Raw genomic sequence first — 27,714 nt, 5'->3', positions numbered from 1 at the left:
AGACAACACAGGGCCCCAGGAGTGAGGTCAGTCACAGTCACAGTCACAGTGTCCTGCTTGCACAGTGGCAAAACTAGGTAGGTGGTTACACATTGGCCTTCCTGAGTAGCAGGATGTTAGGCTGTTGTCTGCCACTAGGTGGCCTCAGAGTACCAGAGAGACACTGTTCCTTTCCAGGATGGGACTTCTAGCAGGTACTCTGCCTAGACTGGCCCACGGGCTCTGTTTTTTCCAAGACCGGAGAAGGCAGTCAACAGGAAATGCAGTGAGCACAGGATGCACTGACCCAGCCCCCAGGGCTCCCCACATCGGCAGTGGCTACTGTGAACGACCCACAGGGGACTGTGAGCACATGGCTCAGGGCCACCTGTGCAATCGACGTAGGAATGCCGTCCCAAAGGGCTCAGCTGCCTGGAGTCCAGGAAAGGACATCACACTCTACAACCCAGACACCTCCACCACCGAGAAATGGGTAGCAAACGAGGTCCCTTTTCCAGGTCCATACAAAGAAAAGGTGCAAGTGCTACTCATGAGCTTTCAGGGTCCCAGGACACACATCAAGGCCAGTCCCGTGTCCGTCGTCATCGTGTCCTCCCCCTCCACCCCCACCCTAACCCCCGCCATCAGCACAACCCAGACACACTGAATGAAAAGGACTGAAACCAGTACCTACAGCCAGCCCTAAGGTTAGATGCCTGGGGTGGAGGAATGGGGGCCGGGCCACACACCATCAGCCCTAGCGAAGGCAACCAACCCCAAACAAGATATATGCCATCCTATCAGGAGGCTCCCGCCTGACAACAGGCCTCACCAGCCCTGCTCGCAGATGTACTGTTTTTTTTTAATTTATTTATTATGTATACAACATTCTGCCTCGAAGTATGCCCGCACGCCAGAGGAGGGCGCCAGATCTCAGTACAGATGGTTGTGAGCCACCATGTGGTTGCTGGGAATTGAACTCAGGACCTCTGAAAGAGCAGCCAGTGCTCTTAACCTCTGAGCCATCTCTCCAGCCCCTCGCAGAGGTACTCTGTACGAGGTATTCATAGAGAGGGACTATACGAGCCTAGAGTCCGTACAGACCAAGAGATGCAACCTAGACTTTCTGTCTGGGATAACTGGGGCTTTAGGAGTAACTAGCCCTCATACCTCATGCTTTTTAAACTTCAAGATCAAGCCTGGTGAGATTACTTTCTTGGGAAACAGCCTATTAAAAGTATCTGAAAGGGGAAGGTGGCCCCACAAACATACCAGGAGTTCAATGTTGTTTTAGAGCCAGGCCACTGACTACCTATGTGTCTTTATGTTGGCCAAGGAGAAAGGAGGCAGGTTCTGGAACACGAACTCTCTAAGAAGCAGGAGGGAAAGCGAGCAAGCCTACACAGTGGACTCCAAGAGAAGCTGGGATACCGAATGTGTGTCGCTCAGCAAAACCCACGACCTGGCGTACCTAGCAGCATCCACACTGCGAACCGGACCCAGGTGCCCTGATCCAGCTGCATCATGAGATAGACGTTCACAAAGATGCTCAAGATGGGAAGTATGGGGACAAAGGGTACCTGCAGAGACACGAGGCAGTATCAGATGAGAGGGGGCAAACTCAACAGCGTGCTCCAAACAGAATCGCCCCACACATTCCTCATAACAGCCTAGAAGAGGGACATCCATTTTATCCCCAAGGTTAGGCTGTTATTGTTATCTGTAAATTGTAGCTGCCTTAGTCACCTCCAGCGCCAAGGAATGCCATGACATCAGGACGTTTAATAAGAGGCCCTTGGAGACGAGGTGTGTGCCCCACTAACTGAGGACCGGGTCAGAGAGGGGCTCCTGTTTCTAGAGATATGCCCTGACTTAGCAAGGCATTTTGTGCTCCGAGGGTCCCCAAGCTTAAATTCCCAGGACTGGCCAGTCACAAGGGCCCAGCTTTCCGGCAGAAAATGCCTGTGACCCATCAGTACATCCCCTACAGGCCTGCTCACCTTAAATGAGAGCTTGGTTTTGCTCTCAGGCTGTCTCCAGATGATGCCTGTCACGAGCATGCAGAGGAGGACTGACCCTGTCATCACAAAGACTGCCCACAGCGTCCCTTCAGCCAGGGCCTCTCTCGCGAGCACGGCCACAATGCACACGATGACGATAAGGACGGCTGAGAGAGGAAAAGAAGAGTGGGGAAGAACCCCCATATAAACCACAGATCTCCCCAAGTCTTTCAAAGGGAGACTGCATCCGGGTCATGAGTTAAATGAGAATGAAAAGTGGGTGTCACTCATCTTTCCCACCTTCTTCCCCATCCCAACCAACCCTGCTCTCCTCCCTGTGGACCAGAAGCCACATGACACCAAGACAGACCTCAAACTCGTTCCCAGGGAAAGGGGAGCTCTTACCTAGGAGACTGGCTGAAACATTCACAATTAGCCCTGAGAATTTGGATGGTTCCATATTCTTGGGTGACAGGACGGTTTTCAGAGAAAACTTCTCGGCTACTGGTAAAAAGCCCGTCTGTGAGTCACTGGCACTGACCTCATTCTGGTCTACTTGATCTAACTCATCGGTGGTTCTGGCCATCTGGTATACCAGGTTAGGTTGCTCCGGTTGGTACCTGTAAAGACATAACCACAGCACAACTGTTGTTTCCTGCTTTTGTTTCCATTCCCAGCCCCACATAGAGGCTCAGCACCTCCTCAAGCACCAGCACATATGGAGTGAACAGATATATGCAGGCAAAATACTCCTACACATAAAATAAAAACTAAATCTAAATAAAATTGCAGGTAGAACTCTGTGAGTTCAAGGCCAGCCTGGTCGGTAAAGCCAGTTCCAGGACAGCCAGGACTACAACAGAGAAACCCTGTTTTAAAAAGCCAAAATGGAAAAGAAAAGACACACATACCCGGTGTGGTGGCGCAGGCTTTTAATCCCAGTACTCAGGAGGCAGAGGCAGGTGTATCTCTGTGAGTTTGAGGCCAGCCTGGTCTACAGAATGTGTTCCAGGCTGCCAAGGCTGTTACACAGAGAAACCCTGCCCACTCCTCCGCTCCCCCCGCCCAAAAAAAACGAAAGGATACACACACGTCAGTTTAAGTTCTCAATGGGCCTTCAAAGATAAGGACATGAGGCATGGGCTATAAATGGGTAGAGAACAGTGCAGTCTCTTGCAATACAAGAACAAAGGACAGATCAAGTCCTTCCACTTCGGGTCAATACTCAACCTTGGTGTTCCACTCTGGGTGTAACAATGGGGAGACCACTGAACAGCAGTCCAATGAAATGTCCCAGAAAGGTTCTCTTGATCAAGGAAGTAGCAGTGGCCCTTGGATGTGACAACGTTAGGGCCCTTCTCGCCAAGCCATTGTCCAGAGCTCAAAGTGAGGACAAAGATAAGAAGCGGTAACACGGGGATTCCACTTGCTACAGGAAACTGGAGAATCGCTGACCACAGGCTGGTGGATGGACAAGCTCTGTCTGCATGACCTAACCTGACGAAGCTACTATAAATCCTAGAGTAACTGCAGAGCCAGGGAAGAACTAAGACGGTGGCATGACTTCCAAGACACGAACGAGCTACCTGGGGATGAGACGTGTTTACACGAGGGCGGGTCCTTGCCTCAACCAGACAGGCTCTCGCCAGCTTTTCGAAGCAGGGTACCTTGTGAACTGCTTTGTGGGTAATCAGTTCCAAGTACCAGAAGAGCGTGCAGCAAGGCAGCTAACCGTTCTTCCCATAGATTCAGCTATGCCTGGTGATTTGGCCAATTAAGAAAGTGGGTGGAGCTCAGGGAACACATTAGTGTGGAGCTCCTAGAACTGAATTAGGGGTGCATGAACTTGTCTGAGCTGAGCCTGCCAAGTCACTAGTAGGGACCAGCTTAAGTTTTATGGAAATTGGGTGCTGGAAGAAAACGAAGCCATTTGCCTTCCAAGGAGAAACTCCTTAAGAGAAGGGAGCTCTGGCTGAGTGATAATATTTGTGAATACATGTTCTCATGACAGGCCACTTCTGGCTGTCCTTAGAGCAGATTCCTGTTCCTCCACATCCAAGCAAAGATGGAGTGGAGGCCCATGCTCTGGAAAGCTGTGGGTGGGGGAGACACCGTGGATCCAAGCTCTTGTAGCTCTAAAGCCAATTTAATGCTACTCCCCTCAAAAGATGACCAATTAGAATCCAGTGTCCCTCCCTGAAAGTTACACCACACCACGTTACGGGACAGAAGCATCATACTGACCCGGTTTCATAGGCCTTAGATTCTGCTGATGTAATCTGGGGCTAAGCTCCCAGGATCATCTATGCCAGCAATTGGGCCAACCGAAGTCATTGCCCTAAGCCTTCTAAATTTTGGACCCCAGACTCAGACCAATGCCGGCGCTGCGGACTTGTCTTTAACCTTCTAGCATTTAGCCACAGAAATAGAGGGTGTGATAGGAGGGACCGGCTTACGTGTGGGAAGGGGGCGGGGCACATGGATGAGATGACAAAGAGACACATGGGAGGGAGGGGCTGACCACGTTGCACTTTCTACTCAGCAGCCTCCAATTAAGCTAATATAGCCTGAATATTACACCTTATGAACTCATGCACCATTTGTCAGAAATGTTAAAACAGCCATAAATGGGGCTGTCTAAGATTTGTCATGGAAACCAAGAGAGCCACACCTACCTTAAGACCAATACACAGGCTGCCACCAGAGAATAGGCCAGGAGTGTGCCAATGGACATGAGGTCTACCAGGTCCTTCAATTCAAAGAGGAAGGCCATCACAGCTGGGGAGAAGACAGACATCAGGGTTGCGAGTGGCCCTCAGCCCACATTATAGTTAGGACTACCCCTCACCTGTAATCTGGGGTACACCCAGTCCCACCCTCACTCAGCCTGACCATGAGAGAAATATTGCTCAGTTGAAGACAGGCTCAAGTTGAAAAAGTTCTCAAGAAATAGAAATAATTAGCATTGACATTTGCATAGAGTACTTTCTTCTTCCTCCCCCTACTCCACCTCCTCCTTCTGGATAATCTTCCAAGGTAAACCCAACTACAGATGAATACTGTATGCTAGCAAGTTCAGCTAAGAGTTTATAGCTAGTGGATGGGAGACACAGAATCTGCACCAGATTCTTATTGTTCTTTCTTCTCTCTCTCTCTCTCTCTCTCTCTCTCTCTCTCTCTCTCTCTCTCTCTCTCTCTCTTTCGAGACAGGGTTTCTCTGTGTTAAAAGCCCTGGCTGTCCTGGAACTAGCTCTGTAGACCAGGCTGGCCTCACTGAGATCCACCCGCGTTTGCCTCCCATGCATGCAACCACCGCCCAGCTTTTATCAGATTCTTGCAATTCTGACCCCACTGTGACTTTTGCCACATGTTGGTGACTCATGGACAGCCACATCCATGCGTCCATCTATATATCTATCACCTACCCATTCATCTTCCCCGTCTATCCATATTTATCTGTATTCATCCAAACAGCCTTCCTCCATCCACCCATCCATCTCTCTATCCATCCTCCATCTGCTCATATGTCTCTCTTCCATCTGGGCATCTACCTCCATCATTCTTCTACCCACTCATCTTCCCTTCCTCCATCCATCCACACTCTATTCCCACATGCAACTACCCATCCTTGCTCCATCCATCCTACCATAGCCATCAACCACCCATGCCTCCTCCATCCACCATCCACCCAGCCAGCCAGCACTGCTGAAGAGTTCTAGGTACCCAGCCTTGAAGAGGGCAGACCATGGTGTCTGGCCTGCTAGCGTATCGCCTAAAGACACATGTATCAGGAGATAATGGGGATGGGAGGTCCCGGAAGCTCCTACCCTAGGCAGGTAAGTAAGGAGTCATCCTCACACGTCATCCTCACACGTGACAAGTTCCCTAAATGGTACTATCCCTGACACCAAACCAACCTGGCAATCCTGCCACCCAACGCTGGCCTTTAGAAGAACTGAACATACATGCTGAGAAGTCTGAGTCCATGGTACAGCACTAGCCTAGTAAATGCCAGCTCAGTCTCCAGTGGTATGATAAACATGCGTTTGTTTAAAAGTTCCCTGTGTGTCTATTAATGTCAATGAATAATGCCAATGTTCCCATTTAAACAATAAGTTGGCAGGATCTACTTTGGGATATTTTCAAGTCACACGCAAATCAATACAAATTAAAGCAGACCACGACACTATCAATTTCCCATAAACATCTCTGTTTATGAAGTCCCACCAGATCAATGCAAGCCAAACAAATTTAAGTTGATGATGAATACTAAGATCAGAGAGTAGCGGAGGCCATCCATACAATCAGACCACCTTCCGCCCATGCATGCTGCACCCGCCTCCATTCTCGGTCACAGAGAAGCCCAAACTGCTACCGTGTGAGGTGGTTTTAGAATACCAAATATTAATCCCACCAAAGGTGGGGAAATGGACAAATACTCGGCTTGACAAGTGTGTGCACTTTAAAGTCACCTGAAAGGTCATAGCGGACATCCTTTTATGAGGACAGCAAGGAAACCATATCAAATTCTGTGGGAACTGAACAAATGACTCAGTTACCTGAGTCTGCAGGTCATAATGTGACCTGGTGCCCAGAACCTGACTGCTATAATTACATGCAGAAATATTGGTAAATGATTTTGTTTTCTTTTTTTTAATATAATAGTCACAAAACTAAAATGCTTTACTAAGGTATACATACTAATAAAACTAGTAGATCATTTGTTCATTTGAGATGACAATTTAATCAATTGTCAGTCAGGTGGTGGTGTCACATGCCTTTAATCCCAGTGATCAAGAGGCAGAAACAGGAGGTTCTCTGTGAGTTCGAGGCCAACCTGCTCAATAAAGTGAGCTCCGGGACAGCCAAGGCTACACAGAGAAACCCTGTCCTGAAAATCCACAGAGGACAGATGGAGACAGATAGTCAATGGTCTTACTAGTTGCCATTTGACACGACACTAAGATACAACTTGTGTAGTACCATGAGGGTTCTGTAGGAAACTTCTTCTGGCATGGATACAAACAGGAATCAGGAGCAGCTCTGCCTTCCTGGGTGTGACCCTGGCTCACCACTTCTCGAGCTGAACTGAGGCTCTAACCTCAGTCGTGAAAGGAAGAAATAACAGACGGCCGGATGCACGCCAGTGTGCACGCGGGCTTCCTTCAGGTCCCCCAATATTGTCCAAAGGTTCTTTAGTTTACAGAGTTCATCTATCACAGCTATACTCCTGGGGATGAACACGATTGCAAAGAAAACGTCCTCTGCTCTGGCTCTATCGTTATTTGAGGGCAAACAGCAAAACCCTACAAATGCTCCCTGGGAAAAAGATAGTACAAGCTTAAAAAAAAATGACTGTTCAGGGCATTCATGCTCCAGTGAATCTATAAGCTAAGATGCATGGACACTAGACTGCTGGAGCTTACCCATGAGTCCTACAAAAGGCCAGCCTACCAAATGCTACACAAGGAAACACTCAGTAGGCAGGGAAGACAGGTGTCTTTGAAAGGATAGTCATACGTGTGTGAGCTCTGCCTACAGAGATCACAGCAAAAGTTAAACTCTAAGAATAATTCCATCCCATTCTCTGGAAACCTGCCTTCTTTGTCTTTTATCAAACGTACGGTTATCTAGGGCTAGAGAGCTGGCTCGGCAGTTAAAAGCATTGGCTGCTCTTGTAGAGGACCTGAGCTCAGTTCCCAGCAAACACATGTTGGCAGGGGGCTCACAGCCATCTGGAGCTCCAGTTCTGGGGGATGTGATGTCCCCTCTGGCTTCCATGGGCACCAGTCACACACTAAAAAAAATTTTCTTTGAAAGGCAGTTATCTTTTAGTGAGCCCTGTTCTGAGTATAAAAAGCTGTAGTTTCGAAAGCGCTAATGGATGAGCTGCAGTTTTCACAGTTCACGCAGACGAGTAGACTTCTAGGTGTCACCCTAAGAATGCTGACTTAGCTGCTCAAACAGCAGAATGGGAAACGTGTCCCAGTGTTTACCAGCAATGGCGCCCGAGGTCAGCGTAGCAATCACTGGTGTCTTGGTCCTCTCATTGACTCTGGCCAAATATTTAAACAGTAATCCATCCTCAGCCATAGCGTAGATAACTCGGGGCATGGGAAACATGGAGCCTAGGAGACTGGGTGAGAAAAAGGCAAAACACGCGAGTAAAAATACGGCACTGGCCAAAAAGGCCTCGGAAGACCCAGGCGTGACCACCACCAAGGAGAGGTATCTGCCTGCACCAAGATCCACACCCTCCATAACGCCTCTCACCCAAGCCTCTGGGACTCAGCGCCTCACAGAACTCACACTGTAGGTGTAAGAGCAATGAAAAGAACAGGAGCACCTAACATAAGGGAGTGTGCAATCCAGGAGCAACATCCAAGAGGAAGCGCTTGCACTGACACCTTCAATCATTCCTGGCTGAGGCCACTCATTATTAGCAAACAGTTCCCGTTTACACAAGCTGGCGGGGAAGCACTGCAAGCGTGTGAGCCTTGCTTGCTGCGTGTTGCGGTTGGGGGTTATGTGCCTCATTAAAAGGCACCCACTCTTTACTTAAAGGAGCTTCTGCCTTACGGCCAAACTAGAAGCCAAAAATGCAGCGATCAAAGAGGGGGCCTGGTTCAGAGGTCAAAGTCAGGAGCAGGAAGCCATTTCCTTGCCAAGCTTCATGCAAAGTTGGCCCCAGTTCTTCGCAAAAGTATGGTGGCCTCCCCTTACTGAGTTTCACTTTCTGTAGTCAATGACACTATGAATATTAGATGGAAAATTCCAGAAATATGCAATTGATAGTTTTACTTTTTTTAAAGGTCACTACAAAATAATGTTTCTATTATACCCTTAGCTACTGGTGTCAATCTTACTGTGCCAAATTTATGTAGGGTTTGGAATGATCTATTGTTTCAGGAATCCATTAGAGATCTCAGAGTGTAGCTCCCCGTGGATAAAGGAGAATACCTGTATTAATAACACAAGTAACTTATAGCAACAAAATGCACAAGCCATACTATTGGCATTGGAGTACTGGGACTGATACACAATGAGCTGTACCATTGGCGTTGGGGTGCTGGAGTTCATACACACAAACCACACCATTGGCGTTAGGGTGCTGGAGTTCATACACACAAACCACACCATTGGCGTTGGGGTGCTGAGGTTTGTACACACAAGCCACACCACTGGCATTGGGATGCTGGGGTTCGTATACACAAGCCACACCACTGGCATTGGGATGCTGGGGTTCGCACACACAAGTCACACCACTGGCATTGGGATGCTGGGGTTCGTATACACAAGCCACACCACTGGCATTGGGATGCTGGGGTTCCTATACACAAGCCACACCACTGGCATTGGGATGCTGGGGTTCCTATACACAAGCCACACCACTGGCATTGGGATGCTGGGGTTCGTATACACAAGCCACACCACTGGCATTGGGATGCTGGGGTTCGCACACACAAGTCACACCACTGGCATTGGGATGCTGGGGTTCGTATACACAAGCCACACCACTGGCATTGGGATGCTGGGGTTCCTATACACAAGCCACACCACTGGCATTGGGATGCTGGGGTTCCTATACACAAGCCACACCACTGGCATTGGGATGCTGGGGTTCCTATACACAAGCCACACCACTGGCATTGGGATGCTGGGGTTCCTATACACAAGCCACACCACTGGCATTGGGATGCTGGGGTTCCTATACACAAGCCACACCACTGGCATTGGGATGCTGGGGTTCGTATACACAAGCCACACCACTGGCATTGGGATGCTGGGGTTCCTATACACAAGCCACACCACTGGCATTGGGATGCTGGGGTTCGTATACACAAGCCACACCACTGGCATTGGGATGCTGGGGTTCGTATACACAAGCCACACCACTGGCATTGGGATGCTGGGGTTCGCACACACAAGTCACACCACTGGTTGTGCTGGGGTTGGCAGCACTCAGGAAGCTGCTCTCACCTGGCAGACAGTGCGCAAAGGGAGCCGACGGCCACTGCATACTTAGCCCCTTCCCAGCCACTGTACTTGAAGGCACCAGGCAGTGGGCTGTCGGTGTCAAGACAGCAGTAAGGCATCATGAGCGTGAGGGCTGCGGACACCCCAAAGTAAGCTACGAAGCAAATGAGGAGCGATGCCACGATGCCCACGGGAATGGCCTTCTGGGGGTTCTTGACTTCTTCGCCTGGAAGCAGCAGATGTCAGTTGGTGAGGGAACCAGAGCAAGAGGTGTCGCATCCTCTACATGATCACACTAAAGCGCATGCCCACAGGGCTCAGCCTGCCCTTCCTGTGACAGAGCAGGGCCTTGGGTAACGCCCGCCACACAACCACAGCCCGAGAGGGTGTTCCTGACCTCTCTATCACAGGTCAGCTAAGGGAGAGGCTCGTTTCCTTTGGCTGAGAGAAGCTGAGAGGCTCGAGGGAGCCCGACCTTGTCCGTCTGCCAGGACGTTGTTATTACAATGGCCTGGGCGTGCAGATATGAAATCAGGCTGCAGCCGCACTGTCATTGTCCCATGCTAACGACACAGCCCTGCTGACGTCAATGATGTAATTTCCTGTCAGGCCCTGCTCCTAGGGGAGGTCAGAAGGCAGCAGAGAGAGTAAGAAGAGATCAGCAGGAAACGACAGACCTACACAGTTACTCCTGTGGGACCAGAGCAGCGAGTGGAGTGTGCCAACAGGAAAGGAATTACTAGCAGTGGCTGCAAAGGAGCAGGGCCCCACGGGAGGGGAGTCCACATACCTGTGGTGGCGATGCAGTCGAAGCCCACGAAGGCATAGAAGCATGTCGCTGCCCCTGACAGGACGCCAGAGAACCCAAAGGGCATGAACCCTCCATCTCCATGTTTCACGTTTGTGTCACTACGGGGAAAAGAAAGAGAAAAAAAACGCAAAGATTAGAACACCTGCTGCACAGCTTCATTTGGGGGACAGCGCTGCTCTGAAAAAAAAACACAGTGCTTAAACCTCCAGTCCCCAGTCCCCCAATAAGGGCGCTCAGAGGATAGCAGGCCTCTCCTCCCCAGGGCCCAGGGCCCCAATGGCACACACTATTAACTTTTCCAGAAACATTTTCTACGTAAAGATTTTGATAGGGAGAGGCAGAAGTCTGATGGGACGCGGGAGAATTTTGACGCTGTGTATGAGCTCTTCCCGGTCTTCTCCCCAGGAAACCATCGGCTGGGAACACTACTCTGACCCAGGCCCCGTGTGCACCAAGAGCTTAAGTCTAAAACCAGACCTTTCTAAACAAAATAAGGTTTTACACAGGCAACTGATTTTCAGTCAACCGCCCCATTCCTTGAACTCCCGTGTAAATGGGGGAAATTACTGCAGATAAAGTGTGGGTGTTTGCTCTCACAAAGATGGCTGGAGGGTCCTCCACGTGAGGGAGTCTGGGAGGAAGATGTGGGGCTGTCACTGAGGGACAAGCAACTTCATATGTGACTACACAGGGCTATTGTGAAAAAATGCAAATCTATAGCTGGAAAGGGGGAAATGAATAAATGAATTAGCTACGACCATTTATAGACTACGAAAATGGAAGAGCTGGGCGCCTGGCCTGTAGAAAGCTGCTCCTAAAGCAGCAGTCCCCTGTGACCCAGCAATCCCACCCAGGCAACAAATGTCACCCTGTCTGGGAGGTCCGTGGGTGCTGTGTAAACCATCCCTACGGTGGCCAGTGACGGGACGACCGGGAAACGCAATTACTGCCGCTAGCCCATGCGAGCTGCAATTACAAACGTGAGCCCTCACTCGCCACCAGGAAACAAGAAAAGCCCTCGCTGTCTCACTCCCGCCTGTAAATAGCAGCCAATGAAATGTGACCTCCAGAGTTTCCAAAGTCTACCGTGGCGCTTCAAAGCATATTTTGAGTTGGCTTCACTCCACCCTCAATTCAAGTGGACCAATAAATGTGGCGTAAATATAACTGACTCCAGGATGTTTGGGAATGAGGCAGTCAAAGTCCACATTTCTCCACAGCAGAATTTGTAAAAGGAAAAAAAAAACTACTTTTATTTGAACTGATCATTAGAGGATAGTAGCACTGGGAGTTTTGTGTATCTAATTCAACACCTTCCTATTTCCATTGCAATCGTAATAAAGGTTGTAGCCAGTGCCCAACTTGGTGTTCACGACGGCTCAGATCTCTAGCGCGGGCAGCACGTTCCAGCTTCCTCTGTAGCTACATGTGGTTAATCACTGGATTCTGGTGCAGAGAATGGAGACGGGGGTAGCGGGTAGAAGCATGTGGATGGGCCGGGGAGAGGAAGTGGAAGAGGTGTGCCAGGCTCACCTTCAGACACTGTGGGCACACCCTGTCTGTACCTTATTCTAGTTTCCCTTCTGGAAAAATCTAGGGTATGTTCGCACACCCCGTCCAGCACTAAGGAGTGATGGACGCCAAGAGTCGTCACCACACAGGACAGAGCAAATGAAGACATCTGGGCTTCCAAGGTGGCCAGCCGCTCTCTGGGAAAGCCACGGTGTCTCACAAAAGTCCCCTCATCGTGGCAATTTCAGCACTAGCCTTAATAAAAACAGAACCACAGACAACTTCCCCTTGAGTGTCCTGAGACACAAAGATGCAGCTGAAAATTTGACCAAGATTAAAATGACACTGTAACTATTGGGCTTTGCTTCCTCAATGTCTGGGACTTGCAGAAAACACTGTAGCGCGGCGGTGCTGAACACCTTTGGTCCCAGCACTTGGGAGGCAAAAGCAGGTGGATCTCCAGGAGATGGAGGCCGGCTAGGTTAACACAGTAAATAAATACATTAATCAATTATCTTTTAAAAATAAAACTCTTCAGCTACTTCACTGGAAAAGGAAAACAAAGCAAAGCACTTTTACAAGTTAAGTTAAAATCATGTAATATTTAAAGGTATGTGTTATCCTACAAACTGCATCACCTGTATGTGACTCAAAATACCAAATACGGAGAACTGTCACATGCCAAAGGAACACATAAAACAAACTCACTTGTTCCCACAGAGAGGGCTGGATCTATTCCAGAAGTCCTCCTCCTTGAGCTGCCAGTTTTTAACGGACCCTTTGACAAATCCCGACACCATGATGAAGCACAGGACCAAGACGTTAATGCAGGTGAACACTTTGTTGACCATGGCTGACTCTTTGACACCAAGAGTTAACAAGCCTAAGAAAAGGCACAAACAGAAAGCCGTGTGGAAGTGTTGGCCACGTACCATATACGAGTTCTGTTCATGCGGGGACAGGGGACAAAAAGACAGGGGAGGAGGAAGACAATGGGCGCGGGACCTCCAAAGATCTCCGAGTCTCAGGGAACACGGCTGAAGTGTGTGTTGTTCTAGGAGCGGAAATCGAAACAACCACAGATAGTGAGATGCTCGCGTTCCTGATCCTTAGGGATTGGAGGAGGGCACTGTGCTGCCCTCAAGGTCTGCAGAAGTCTGGACCATGGCAGTCAGCCTTCCACAACGAGCAAGCCCTTGGTGGAGGATGGGCAAAGTCTTGATCCTTGCATCAAGCAGGGGAAAGAGAATACAAGGAAGTTAAAGGAATTTATTCTCTCTGAGGAAACGTCATTTGGTTCAATTTCTTGGTAGGATGAGGGGTTTATCGATGAGGAATGATGTAGGTTTACTTGGCGATACCAGTCATGATGGCAGTGACCATTTTTCGTGTTCTAGGAACTGGTAGCATATATGGTCCCTCCTCATACTTAGTATACATAAAATAATGTCTAAGTTTGACCAGCTCTAGCTCATAAACTCACATTAAAAAACAAAATAGAATAATCAAGTGACCCCAAAACATCCTCACAGCCTTGGGATTCCCACAGTTTGGAATTTTAAGTGCCTCTCTTACACACACACACACACACACACACACACACACACACACACACACACACAGAGCGCTCATGTAGTTAAAGTATATTCCACTAGGTGGTGCTGTTGGGAGTCACTTTCAAAAGGTAGGGTATACTGGGAGATCACAGTTATGGAGGCTGCCCTTGAAGGGAATTGTAGAATGTAGGGCAGGATGGGGCCCCTTCCTTTCTTTCTCTATCCAGTCATGAATGAACAGTTTGGCTCAGTCTCATGGTCCCATAACAATATTCCTCCACACTGCAGTCCTGAAATAATGGGGCAAGCTGACCGAACTGAAGCCTCAAACACTGTGAGCCTAAAGAAACCTTATTTCTTAAGACGACGCAAACTACAGTGATAGAAAGACAGTTATCACATGGCTAACTTGTGATAGACCTGAGAAGGGGGCCAATGTCACCCAGGAACCAACCAGTATGATCTGAGACCATGCCCTTCCCATTGGCAACCTCTACACATTTATTAAAAGCCACTGAACACATCAGATGAACTCAGAAATACTGAAGGAGCCAATAATCAGAGGGGAACATGCCACTAGGCTCCTGTGTGTTGTTTTCTTCAGTGTTCCTCCCTCTCGTGTTCAGGAAAACAAAAACCTAACTAGAGTAGTGCAAACCTATTTTCTGATATTTGCTTCTGCCAGCTGGACCGAGAATACTGCCAAGGCTGGCCTGCGTGAGGTGACTTCGGCTGAGCAGTGTGGAAGGAAAACTATGCTGCTTTCAAGATTTATCCAGGACTTCATAACTTCTAACGTCTGATGAGAACTATGTTCCGTGTGGGTCTAGCAAATGCTCTGTGGAGAAAGATGCTCATCTGAGCATCAGGGACACAGACCACTGTCACCAGCGAGCAACTGCCATTGGCGGTGTCCTGCAGCACCTGGAACTTTGAAATTCTGCAAGCGCGACTTACACAGTGACAGGATGTTTTCATGGTTGCAAAAGTGTCAGTAAAACCGCGCCAGATGCCTTAGAGCCCAGGCGTACATTCCTCTTCCAGAGGGCGCTCGCTGCCCCACGTTTTCCTGGCAGACGAACTACTATTCAAATGGTCACCCACTGAGTCAAAAGGAGGGACAGCCTTCAGTGCTAACAAGACCTCACCGGAGACTGCACCACAGACCTCAGCAGTTGTTACACAGGCAAACCCTGGGATAATCTGTAAGCAACCATGGGGATGGGGAGAAAACCAAACTATCTACATACATTACAAAAGAAACCATAGAAAGTTGGGAGAGGCACCAAAGAGACCAAGCAAGTAAACAAGAGAGGCTGGAGTCTTGCTTGGTGGTTGGTAACAGCACTGGTCACGCCTGGTGAGGCTGAAGGTTCCATCGCTAGTATCACCAATACATGAACGGACAAATAAGTGTAAGAAACAAAGTAATCTTACAACAGGAGTTTTACCCATTGCCCCCAGCACAGCCTGTCTGTCAAAATGGGGCTTTACCTGTTAAGATGAGGATTATGATCACAGCTAATATGTCAGGGTTTTCGGCCAGCACCCCGGGGGCATTCAGGGCCATGTGATTACGTGAGAACTGTCCAATGGGTTTGCCTATGAGCTCGTCGAACGTCGCACTCCAGGCTCTCGCCACACTTGAAGTACCTGCCACAGAACACACGGTGACAATTAGAGGAGTGGTGGTTAGCGGAGGCCCCTCCTCACGTCTGCTGTGACAGCGCCCATTCAGGGTCTTCTTGCCACGTCACCATGGAGCTGCGGAAGCTGAACCACAGCCTATGCTACAACAGAAGGGGCAGCTGGACAGCCTGGGGGGGGTGAAGCCAGATGCTCACAGGGGCTGCTGGAGCTCAGAAAGAAGTACATTGTATCCTCAGCCAAGATCTATACTGTGTTTCAGGGGTGTGTGCGTGAGCGTGAGCGTGAGCGTGAGCGTGTGTGTGTGTGTGTGCGCGCGCACGCGCACGCGCGCGCGCGCGCTACATTGATATACAAGAGTAAATCTTGATCATAAATTCAGACTTTGGATTTTTCAGCTGTGTGTTAATATAGCGACAGCAAAGTGCATTCAGTAGAAGTCGCACTGTGAATTTTATCTTTTAAGGGTCTAGCAATATTTCGCATGTGGCAATGCCGGAGAGAGCCAATGACCAGTCAGCCCTGCCCTTGAGGGACAGGAGTGGGACGCTGCTTCTAGGTGGGGACATTGTAGTTTAGGTGGAGGGTCTGCTCTTGGACTGCCTGTATTTTCACTATATTTATATTTTCGAGGGGAGCGTTGATTGGCAGGGTCTGGGCATACAGCCTAGGCTGGCCTCAAACTGCCTCAGCTTCCCAAGTACTGAAATCCCAAGAGCATACCACATTCATTTTGATACTTTAGTTATATGATCTACGTATTAGTATGTAACACTGATGGGCGGGGAAGCATCTGGATGTGCAGGTAAAACACACGGCATGGCATGTATGAGCGTGAATGTGTGTGCATGTGTATATCACAATAAAATAAATAACTGCCCTCCGCAATTGACGCAGCCTGACATCATTTGCTCGTTTGATTTACTCAAAGGACTAACACTGACAAGTCAGGAAACCGACTTCCTAATGCAGTCTGGTAACCACTGCTCGGGAAGTCCTCCCATGAACCATTGGCAGCAGGGAAAATGGCATCCATGCCCTAAGAACTCACCTCAGAGGTGGTCTACAGATGAAGTGACATCATCTCTGGGCCAAGCCTATACCACCCAAGCCTGCCACTTTGTACCTGAACCCAGGTGTCCTGGTTTCCCCCAGACTGCAAGACCACGGTGAAGGCTCATCTTACTTCTAGGAGCCAGACCCAAGTGCCCTAGCTACAGAGAGCGAGGGGGCTGTGCCCCAACAGCCGGCAGAACTGTCTGCTCTCATTCCCTTTCTTTGATTCTGAAGATGCCCGCTGCCTCTCCGGTGCTGTCTGTTAAGCACTGGAGAGCCAATATTCGCACCTGGCCTTTTCCTTTCATTCCAGGGGCCCTGCCCAGGACTAGGGTCTGAATTGACCATAGAACGCAGGGGGATACACACAAGGACTCAACTTCATTATTTGCTTTCCTGCTAAGTGTTTTTCCAACAACTCAAAACTTTAACCTCATTTTTCATCCACTTATTAGGAATTCTGTGCACGAAGGCTATGAGCCTAATGGAGAAAAATGGTCTGTCTGCCCTGCCTGCTCAAGGAAGCCGCTTGCTGCAGTGACGTTCCAAGCCCTGCACTGCGGGATACCCCAGCCTTCCTTCCCAGGCTACCCTGTTCCCATTTCAGAATCACGACTTTAAAATGCATAACCATAGTCACGTTCTTTAAAATCGAAAAACTCTCCTCCCTCAATAGCAAAACCGAGTATGGATTCCCAGCTCGTTTTCATGAGTCTCAGAACTCTGGGACTCCGAGAAAGACTGTGATTTTGTTGGTCTAACAGCAACCAACACTTCAAGTTCATGGCTGTTTTACGCCCAGGTAAACCGCCTGGAAACGTAACAGCCTATTTTCAAAAGCTCCGCTCCCACTGAGAAGTGTTGCCATGTGAGCGGCATCTGTGGTTGCAAGGCTGTAGGCTGAACAGGAAAAGAAAAATGATGAATTTTACATTAGAACCACTAGAGCGAGCTCTGCTGGCTTGCAGACACTGGAGCTGCTAGGAGAGAGAAGAACCGCCTGAGCATTGGTGATAGCCTAACGAGCTGGCTATGGCATCCCCCATGCAACCCGACAGGACCAGGAGGTCCCTGAAGGCAGCGACAGGACCATGGCCAGGGTTCATTGCGAGAGGGGAGTAGACTGGGATTTCACAGGGGCTGTGTTTAATGCTAACGCTTGGTGATATATATAAGAAAGGCTGGGTGGGCCGGACGGTGGTGGCTCACGCCTTTAATCCCAGCACTTGAAAGGCAGAAGCAGGTGGATCTCCGTGAGTTCGTGGCCAGTCTGGTCTATGGCGCTGGCTCCAGGACAGGCACCAAAGCTACAGAGGAACCCTGTTTGGAAGAAAGGCTGGGTGGGATGGAGGATCAGAGTGAACAATGGTTTAAAACAGGCAGAAATTTAGACCTAGACCTTCTGCTTCTTAAGTAGCTTCAAGGGGAAGAAACTGTGGCTGTGTCTACAAGTACATGTATAATTATTAATGAGAACAACAAGTATAATCCAAACAGTGCAGAAGGTCATGCAGTAAGGTGTCTTGTACTTATAAACCCATAGACACAAGAAGAAGCAGTCAATGGAATATTGCCATGGAGAAACCATTATGATATTTTGATTTATAAAGAGAATCCACACACACATACACACTTAGGAGTTGGGAGTATAACTTAGTGGAAGGACATATGTCTAGCATATGCGAGCCCCTGCATCTCTACTCAACCCTAACTTGTTAACAATGGGAAGGCCCTAACTGTTAGCATCACACACCTCCAGTAAAATGGCCAGAGCAAAGTGATACTCAGTAAATACTGTTTCTGCTCGTTATCAGGTTGGGTGTTTCTATTCTTTGTACTTTTCTGTCTCCCAAAGTGTTGTCTATGGTGATATATTTACTGCAATGACGGGAGGGGGGCCTAGCAAAAACAACACTACGTTTTAAAGTTAGAATTATCCTATGCATCCAATGGATCAGCAAGGATGGTCGTAGTTGGCCTGGCTTGGTCCCCCTCATGGGTTAGCTTTTTGTCAACTTCACACAAGTCGCAGTCATGGGGAAGAGAGAGCCTTAACTAAAGGGTCATTTCCACCAGAATGGCCCGTAGGCAAGTCTTCGGGGCTTTTCATGGTTGATGATGGATATGGAGGATGAGCTGACTACGGGTGCCAGCCACCGCAGGGCTGATGGTCCTGGGTAGCATAAGTGGGCAAGCCAGTAAGTAACGTTCCTCCAGGTTCTCTGCTTCAGCCCCTGCCTCCAGCTTCCTGCTCTGACTTCCCTCACTGATGGAATGCAATCTGTAAGCTGAAATAAGCCCCTGTGTCCCCAAGTTGCTTTTGGTCTTGTTTGTCACAGCAACAGAAAGTGAACCAGGACAGATGCAGATGAGTGACGTCACAACAGTGACTCCTAAAGACCCTTTATTCCCTGCTAAAAGCGAGAGGCACACACACAGCTGTCAAGCTGGAGGCCGCTGGAGATACACCCAGTCAATCTTTGGGGGAGAGGAGAGCATCCGTAACAAACAGGGGTCAGAGGACAAAGGCTGCAGGCAGGAGGAGACCCTAGGACATACCAATGATGTAGGAGAGGATCAGGTTCCAGCCGGTGATGAAGGCCCAGAGCTCCCCCACCGTCACGTAGCTGTAGAGGTAGGCTGAGCCTGTCTTGGGAACGCGGGCACCAAATTCGCCATAGCACAGGCCAGCCAGCACCGAAGCCAGGGCAGCGATCAGGAAGGAGATGACGATGGCGGGACCAGCATTCTCACGGGCCACTGCACCAGCCAGGACGTAGACGCCAGCACCCAAGGTGCTGCCTACCCCAAGAGCTACCAGGTCAAAGGTGTTGAGGCAGCGGGACAGGCGGCTCTCCTCCCGACTGCAGTCCACCACCTTCCGACGCAGCATCTGCTGGCCCAGGCCGAGCAGGTTTTTGCAATCCATTGTGCTGAGCAAACCTGGCAGAGAAGAGAAAGACTCAGTCTTTGGTTCAGCCACTGCCACGTGTCACCTGCAATCTCACGTTGCTGCAGGAAGGAGCACAGGGACGAAGCCCTTTATAAAAAACATCACTGCTACAACATTTTCAGCTTAGCATTCCACCAACAACCGTCAGATTTCATGGGGATGGTCTTGGGGTCACAGATACACAGAGTTGCCCTGTCCCAGATGCCGGGGCCTCCACATTCATTTTAGTTCTTATGGGTACAGGTGACAGCTAACTGAGTGACACTGCTCCCAACTTCAGCTGTGACTTATACTGTATTATAATGAAACACAACCAAATTATAGAGTAATTACTAAAACCCCTAAGTCTTGAGCAAGCCAGTACTCCCGAGCTCAGCGGCTCTCCACCCGTGGGTCAAGCCATTCTGCACATCAGGTATTTACATCACGATTCATAACGGCAGCAGAATTACAGCAATGAAGTAGCAATGGAATAATTTTATGGTTGGGGGTCACCACACCATGATGAGCAAATGCATTAAAGGGTCGCAGCCTTCACTGCTCTAGACCGTGGGATCCACCCGTAGACTAAGCAAACAAACAAATAACAGAAGAAACCGGGCACAGGCTTTATGCGAAGTCTGAACTATCTTCACCGTCTTTCTTTAAACATAAAGCTGTCTGTTTCGGGGGGAAGAGTATACGTCAGCGGCAGCAGGCGTGTGCAGAGGGGAGCTACCAGGACAGCTTCGGAAGACTACAGTTATTCTTTCTTTTGCCCTTCACAGCTTTCATCTCGACCATCAGTTGGTCTTTTGTTGACCTGATTTAGGTCAACAATGAAGTAAGACGCTAATAAACAGAAGTCTCAGGTCTGGAAAAGTCTACTCCTAACCACCCACGGCAGCGATAGTGTGCCTGTCTCCTGACATCACCGCAGGCTCCAGGCCACGAAGTCGCTGCGGCTGTTTCTTCCTGTGTTTTATCTGCTGGCTCCGTAGAAAATCGTATCATCGAGACCCGTAAAAGTTTTAGTTAGACCTGGGAATCCCCCCTGTTGGATGAGGAAAAATAACTTGTAACTAGGGTCAAACAAGGTCACAGGGGTCCCAGTGCTCTGATCCACTTCTGGGACCCAGGCAGCCCTGCAGGTGGGAAGGAAGTGATGGCCCCTGACACCTAGGTGGGGGCGGAATCTCAAGGAAATGATGGGCAGGTCACAGAGAGGGAAAATCCCAGAACCCCAGAGTGTGAAGTCCATGTAAGAGAGTTCAATGGCTTTCCAGTGTCTACAAGGAAGGGATTATTTTTGGATGCTGGTGTCTGCTAAGCGGGCAGCGTGCCTGGGAAGTAGCAAGCTTCCTGAACATCAGGCCAAGACTCTGGGTGCCAGGAGAAGTAGGAAGTACTGAGTCCTGATACTGCTGCATACAGCGGGCACGTGGACAAAATCAACTGGCGAGTAAGTGCTTGGGTTAGCCATTGACAGCGAAGGTTCAGCTTTGGCAAACGGCATGCTGCCCCTCACTCCAGCCCCAGCGTGTTGAAGAAAGTAAAACGTACAACTTCCCCACATCGCCTCTTGAGAGCCACACCCCAGGAATGGATTTCTGCATAATTCCCTTAGCGTAGAAAGTGAACTCAGAGACCTCAGACCAGGACAAAACGGCTCTTTTGGCTAAGCCTGGGCGCAAAATACTTAGAGACAGACCTACCTGGGTCTCCACCAGCAAAGACAGGACGCCAGCGAACACCCACTCCAAGAACCAACTCACTTATACTGCAGGGACTTCAAAGTCGCCTTCAGACTGAGGATCATTAGCCAGATAGAGAGGTCCTCCTGGTCTCCAGGCATTGGGAAGAGGGTAAGAAAGTGTAACCACAGGGCTGTAGCTCACGTCCCCCCAAACACATGCAAGAAAAAGGCCCTCTGCCATTGGCGTATCTCTTGGTGACAGGGAAGTGAGAGGGGGCACAGCTGGGAGCAAGGCTGTGCCAGGTGCTGTGGGCTGCTGAAGAGGACACTAACTGTCTCCCTAACTGAGACAGCAAGGTGTCCATTTCCACCCTGTGGGGTGAGAGAGATGCAATACTAATTCACTACACTCAAGGTTTATTTTAAGAAGCACCCTTTGTGTCTCTTCAGAGATATTTAAAAACTCTCAGGAAGATGATGTCAGTGATTTGGATGCATCGGTCCACCTCTTCCACTCAGGCGAGGCTTCCGCAGCGGGACTTACCACCAGCAGTTGCGGAAGAGATGAGGTATCTCTGTATAGAGAAATCCATTCATTTGCAATCCCAGCAGTAAATCGGAGGCCGACTTCCTGCCGCTGGGACTCACACAGGAAGTCGCCAGGTGAGGAAAGCAGGATCTAGACTAAGCTAGCCGTTTCCGGCGGGAGGGTGATGTGCACACAGCATCCCGACTGATGTTTACTACAGGTATTGATAGGAGTCTTTGCAACGTGAAGTCTCTGCCCCGTCATATTCCGTACTGATTGTTACAGAACACTTGCCTTAGGAGCGATGTGTTCCTTTCCCACAGAAACTCTATCTCCAAACTGTACCCTAGCTATTGCCAAGTACAAACAAAAGTCAAACAGAGCTGAAGAGCAGGCTCGGTGGTTACATGCACCGCTCTTGCAAGAGGACCCAAGTTCAATTCCCACTGCTCACATCAGGCTGATCACGAATGCCTGTGACTCCGTGCTCAAGCGGATCCAATAGCTCTGGCCTCCTGTGGACGAGTGTGTATGTGTGTGTTACACACAATTAAAAACAATAACAAAAAATCTTTCAAAAAACAGAAGTAAAAACAGAAGTAAAATGACTGGCTGTGGTGGCACACACCTTTAATCCCAGCACTCAGGAGGTAGAGACAGGTGGATCTCTGTGAGTTCAAGGCCAGCCTGGCCTACAGAGCAAATTCCAGGACAAGCTAGGGCTACTCAAAGAAACTCACCTTGAATAATAATAATAATAATAATAACAATAACAACAATAGAAGTGAAATGATCCAATAGGCCAGGGCTTCAGAAAGATTTCCTTGAGCTCTATATTTTAAATCTCAAAGCGGAGAGTTAAGAGGGGTATGACCTTTTTAGTCTCAAATTTAATCTCTGATTCCTTCCGGTCTGATGGTGTGTGGAGAGAGGGGTTAGAAAGAAGCTATTAGACACTGTCCCCAAATGCCATCCTTTAAAACCTTAACACACGTGTCTTTCTGGGTTTTCAGAATGGCCTGTGCCCTCACGGCCAGCTCCCGCCTGCTGTCTGGTGTGACACACTAACCCACCATTCCCGCGGGGAACAGAAGAAAGTCTGCATTTGTTCAGGGTTTAAGAAACCACACCACACAGTCGCTAGAGACAACACAGGAGCTTGCCAAGCCCTGCACCTGGTGGACCGTGGTGTGTGGGGGCTTGGAGCTTTCATATGAAGGGCGGGATGCTCACAATATAGGGACCTGCTACCAGGTCCAAAAAAAAAAAAAGAGTGTTGTAGGATGCTGGCCATTGTGGAGGAGGAGCATTGGTGACATGATGAAGGAGAAGGTTATGGAGGGGAAGTGATTTCAAGGTAGAAAGGAAAAGGGAAAGAAGACTGTCGTCATGACTATGGTGGTTTGGGATGAAAACAGCCCCATAGGCACTACTAGGAGGTGTGGCCTTGTTGGAGTGGGTGTGACCTTGTTGGAAAGAGTGTGCCTCAGTCTCTTCTTGCTGCCTGCAGATCAAGATGCAAGACTCTCAGCTCCACGCTGCCATGTCTCCCTCATGATAATAATGGACCAAATCTCTGAAACTGTAAACCAAGCCCCAATTAAATGTTTTCCTTTATAGGGAGTTGCTGTGGCCATGGTGTCTCTTCACAGCAACAGAAATCCTGACTAAGACAATGACCATGGCCAAGATGATCAAAGAAGTGATCAAAGGAATTCACTTCTGGTCTGTGGTGAATTCATGTGTTCACAAGGCACTGGATTCTTGACCCAGGGGATTCAACAGGAACAAAACACAAAAGAGCAAGTCTGAGGGGAGGCTGTGAGTCTGGGGAGGAGCGGTATCAGGAGGATACACCTCAGCCATTTAACACACATCCCAGGAGAACCTTCATTCATGGAAACCACGTCCGTAACATGTGGACAGCACTAATGGATCAACACGCGAAAGAGCCACAAATACTGACTGAAATTTCACTTCATTCTGGATGTCACTACGTGAAAAAGACAGGAGAAAGCGTCATCCCCCCTCACACAGCAGCCTAACAAGAACCATGAAGAATTTACAGAAATATTAGACAAAACAATGTAGCCTTTAAAAACAATTACACAAGCCAGGCGATGGTGACACAATTTTAAACCCAGCACTTGGGAGGCAGGCAGATCTTGGTGAGTTTGAGGTCAACCTGTTCTACAAGTCAAGTTCCAGGACAACCAGGACTGTTACACCGAGAAACCTTATCTAAAAGAAAACAAAACAAAAACCCAACAAATAAAACCACACAGGCCTGGAGATAGGACTCAGCAGATAAAAGCATCTTCCACAAGACTGGGGTTCTGGTCCCAACACCCACATGGTGCTCACAACTGTCTGTAACTCAAGTTCCAGGGGATCTGATGCCCTCTCTGGGGCTCCATGAGCATTGCATACACGTAATCAGAAACAGACACTCATTTAAATGAATACTGAATCTTTAAAAATTGCATGTCTCCAGAAACTAGCACATAGCGTAAGGGGGCCTGAGAGAGGAGAGCAGATCCAGAAAATGGCTGAGCTGTGCCTCCTGTCACTGCTTTCCTGAAGAACCAGAAATGTGCCATCTCACCCACAGCAGAGGCTCCAAGTCCAGTCAGACCCTTCACCTCACACAGGAGCCTTGGTTCTAAGACGTGGCCCTCTCCTGAGGCCCTCAAGACACACAGAATGGCTCTCTCAAGCCTGTCACAGTAAGGCACAATGCTGTTGTGACAGCCAGCAGTGCCCGACAGTTGTCCAGGTCTTGATAACTTTAACCTCAACCTCCTCTTACACCATCAGAAAGCCCGAGAGCCTCATTATCTTCTTGCTGATTCAAAAGGGGCCAAAGGCAGACCTCCCATCCTAAAACTAAAGCCGCGTCATGCGGGGGAGCTGCAGGAAAGAGGCCTGGGGTCGAGGGCCGGACATGGCTTGGGACAACTTTCAAAAACCATAGGAGAACCACCAGGGACAAACACCTATGAGAAACAGGAGGGAAGGAAGATTTCCTCTGGCTTCACTGGCTCCAGACCTGAGGAGGAACGTCACAGCATCTCAGTCATGTGCTACAGCAAAAAGGCTCCTCTCGGGGCCAGAGAGAGAGCAAAGAATGCAGCCAGGACGAGACACAGCCAGGAGAATGCCCCTGTCGCATTTCCCCAAGCAGGTCCTGTGTTATGGAATAAATCCTTTTCTACTGTGTCTTTGCCAAGGCACTGGCTGATTGGTTTGATAAAGAGCTGAATGGCCAATAGCTAGTCAGGGAGAGTTAGGCGGGATTTCTGGGCAGAGAGAGAAGGAGAGGAAACAGGAGGAGCAAGATGGAAGAGAAGTAAAAAGCCACGAGGCAAAACATAGATTAATATAAATGGGTTAATTAAGTTATAAGAGCTAGTGGGACAAGCCTAAGCTAAAGGGCAGGCTTTCATAATTAATAATGAGTCTCCACATCATTTCTTGTCAGCTGGCAGCCCAAAGAAAAATCCACCTACACCACTGTCAGCTAAGAATGCCACTGAATCATGAAACATCAGTGGGCTGATTCATTGGTTAAGTAGAGGCTTCAAGATCCAATAACCTCTCAATGATGAGACCCACCCAATACACAGGCCTTTTGAAGACACTTCGCACCCCCATGCTAACAAACTGTCCTCCAAGGTACAGACGTGGGGTGGGAGGGCGGGGGAGTGGGGGGGGAGAAGCCACTAACATAGCCTCAGCCATGTAAGAAGTTAAGGACTTTCTCATGGCTCCAAGATGGCAGAGCAGTATCGAGAGCCCACATACACCTTGCAGAGGCCCAAACAAACAAACCTGGGTGTGACAGAGGCACCCAGCCTGCTCCCTAAGGACCCAAGGCCCTCTTCCGGCTGCGCAGGCACTCGCACGCACATGGTTTACACACACACACACACACACACACACACACACACACACAAATCATGGAGATCACTATCCCTGCCTCAGCAATGCAGGTCTTCTGAGGCCCCAGCAGGATAAAGCATGGGGGGACGATGTAAAAAGTCAACTGTGCTTTTCTTAAAAGCCACCTTAGAATCTCTATCATCACATCAGTATCCCTGTTTTCCTTTGAAATCTTGATCACAAGACAGGCAGGCCATGAGGTCGGCTCTGGCTTCTTCACAGCAGTGGGGTTTGAACCTGCTTTGTCACAGAGACCCCACTGGTTCCATCTGCCTCACCACACACAGGCCTTCTCAAAGCCGATAGCCCAAATCAGAAATGACCCACCCCGAGTATGGAAGACACCAACCAGAACAGCGACATAGATCCTCTCAGGGGCACACAGGGACAAGCTATGTGCACGGGGTATAGGAGGCTCCCAAGCCTGCCAGGGGCAGTCCCAATGGAGCAGGAGTAACTGGGGTCTGGGTCCGAGGAGCAGGAATGCCCATTAAGTGGACTTCATCTGTCTTCCCCTGAGATGGAACGTGGGGGCCGTTACTTCCCTGGGCCTTCAAGATATCCTGAACGGTGACAGCAATTTTCTGTGGCTCCTTTGAGAAACATGTTGAAAGAGGACCAGGAACAATAATAAAGCAGAGGATTCCATGCAAAAATCCATTTCACTTTCGATTGGGTAGCCAGCGAATACTTTCCCAGCTCGTTCGTTTACTCATTCAGCACGACCTTAACGAACCTGGGCTGGTCCCAATATACACGCAAACCAGGGAACACACCTTACCTAAATCCATTTCACTTTCGATTGGCTAGCCAGCGAATACTTTCCCAGCTCTTTCATTTACTCAGTCAGCACGACCTTAACGAACCTGGGCTGGTCCCCATATACATGCAAACCAGGGAACACACCTTACCTCCTGGACTTCTAGAAACTTCACTCACTCCTCCTCAAGTCTTCCCACCATCACAAACAACATAGAAAAACAAAACAACAACAGCAACAAAAAACCATGGAACTCCTACAAAATCCAATGGTTCAAAAGCAGACAAAGAGAAGAAGCTGCAGAAAAGGAGTAATCAAGGGAACTGAAGAAAAAACAAAACAACACAACTTGGTGAGCGGGGCCTGGTAGGAAGAAGCAAGACGAGACACCGGAGCCAGGCCAGGCCCATGCAGCGTGTCTTTAAAGTCAGAAGTTCAGCTGTCTGTCCTCTTATAAGGAGAGAAGGGTGGAGCCGCGAAGGTTATGTTGCTCAACTCACATAGCTCAGATGTAGCAGGGCCAGGACCTGAATGCAAGTCACCTGCTTTCCAAAGCCGGGTTCTCTGCCAGGGCTAACTTGACTCGGTTTGGGTTTGATGTTATTGTTTATTCTTTGGTGCTGGGGATGAAACCCAGAGCCTCAGGCACGCTAGTCACACCACCAGGCACCTACTTGTCTTGTGTCCATCGGAGTCCAGCCATGTAGCCCGACTGACCCTGAACCTACTTTAGAATCCCAAGCAGCCAGGACAAGCACGTGAAACCTTTTCTCTTTCCTGCCTTGCCGGACACAGCTTTGTCCAAACATGCCTCCTGCTGCCTGACAGCTCTCACTGGGTCACCCCATCCGAAACCTACAAACACAGAATGACTGACAGGCATTGGGGAAACGAGTTCCTGAACGCAGAACTGAACTGATCCCTCCAAGCACAGCAGAAGGACTTCGAGGGTATCACCCACCCCCTCCTGCTGCTGGCTGTGAAGAGGGGGAGACTCCGGGGGAGGTAAACGTGGCTAGTTTCAGCTGCATGAACCACCCAGGGTTGTGATAGGAAATCATAGAGACACCGGGGCTTGGAAAATGTATGTAGAGGGAACTCCAGACAAGTCAGAATCAGAAAGATCAAACACACTTGAAATATTTTATGTCTGTAAAACAGAAGAATATATATTTTTCATGGCAGGAGGATTGAGACTATTGCCTCTCTAGAGGATTATAGGCCTCTTATTTCCTGAATTTTTACTGTTCCCCCAATAACAAGTGTGTAATGCTTCTGAATTAGAGGGAGAAATCTCTCTAATGAAAGGAGGGAAAA

The 27,714-nt window shown here is 49.1% G+C and overlaps 1 protein-coding gene across 2 annotated transcripts in view; it reads right to left on the bottom strand.

The window, feature by feature from the left end:
• The window catches only part of Slc7a1 (solute carrier family 7 member 1), a 70,472-nt gene that overhangs the window by 4,977 nt on the left and 37,781 nt on the right, over positions 1-27,714 (bottom strand). For both annotated transcript variants that reach the window (XM_075971911.1, XM_075971921.1), the window contains 10 exons: positions 19,098-19,481; positions 15,330-15,488; positions 12,988-13,162; positions 10,747-10,865; positions 9,960-10,182; positions 7,976-8,115; positions 4,655-4,757; positions 2,385-2,599; positions 1,980-2,146; positions 1,451-1,559 (listed from right to left, as the gene is read on the bottom strand). In XM_075971911.1, the coding sequence (XP_075828026.1) occupies positions 1,451-1,559; positions 1,980-2,146; positions 2,385-2,599; positions 4,655-4,757; positions 7,976-8,115; positions 9,960-10,182; positions 10,747-10,865; positions 12,988-13,162; positions 15,330-15,488; positions 19,098-19,467 (1,780 nt within the window). In that variant the 5' untranslated portion in view covers positions 19,468-19,481. The remainder of the gene's footprint in view (positions 1-1,450; positions 1,560-1,979; positions 2,147-2,384; positions 2,600-4,654; positions 4,758-7,975; positions 8,116-9,959; positions 10,183-10,746; positions 10,866-12,987; positions 13,163-15,329; positions 15,489-19,097; positions 19,482-27,714) is intronic.

Source organism: Microtus pennsylvanicus, chromosome 1 (assembly GCF_037038515.1).
Source record: "Microtus pennsylvanicus isolate mMicPen1 chromosome 1, mMicPen1.hap1, whole genome shotgun sequence".
Taxonomy (NCBI): domain Eukaryota; kingdom Metazoa; phylum Chordata; class Mammalia; order Rodentia; family Cricetidae; genus Microtus; species Microtus pennsylvanicus.
The sequence above is the reverse complement of the archived record's forward strand: the minus strand, read 5'-3'. Positions and strand labels throughout refer to the sequence as shown.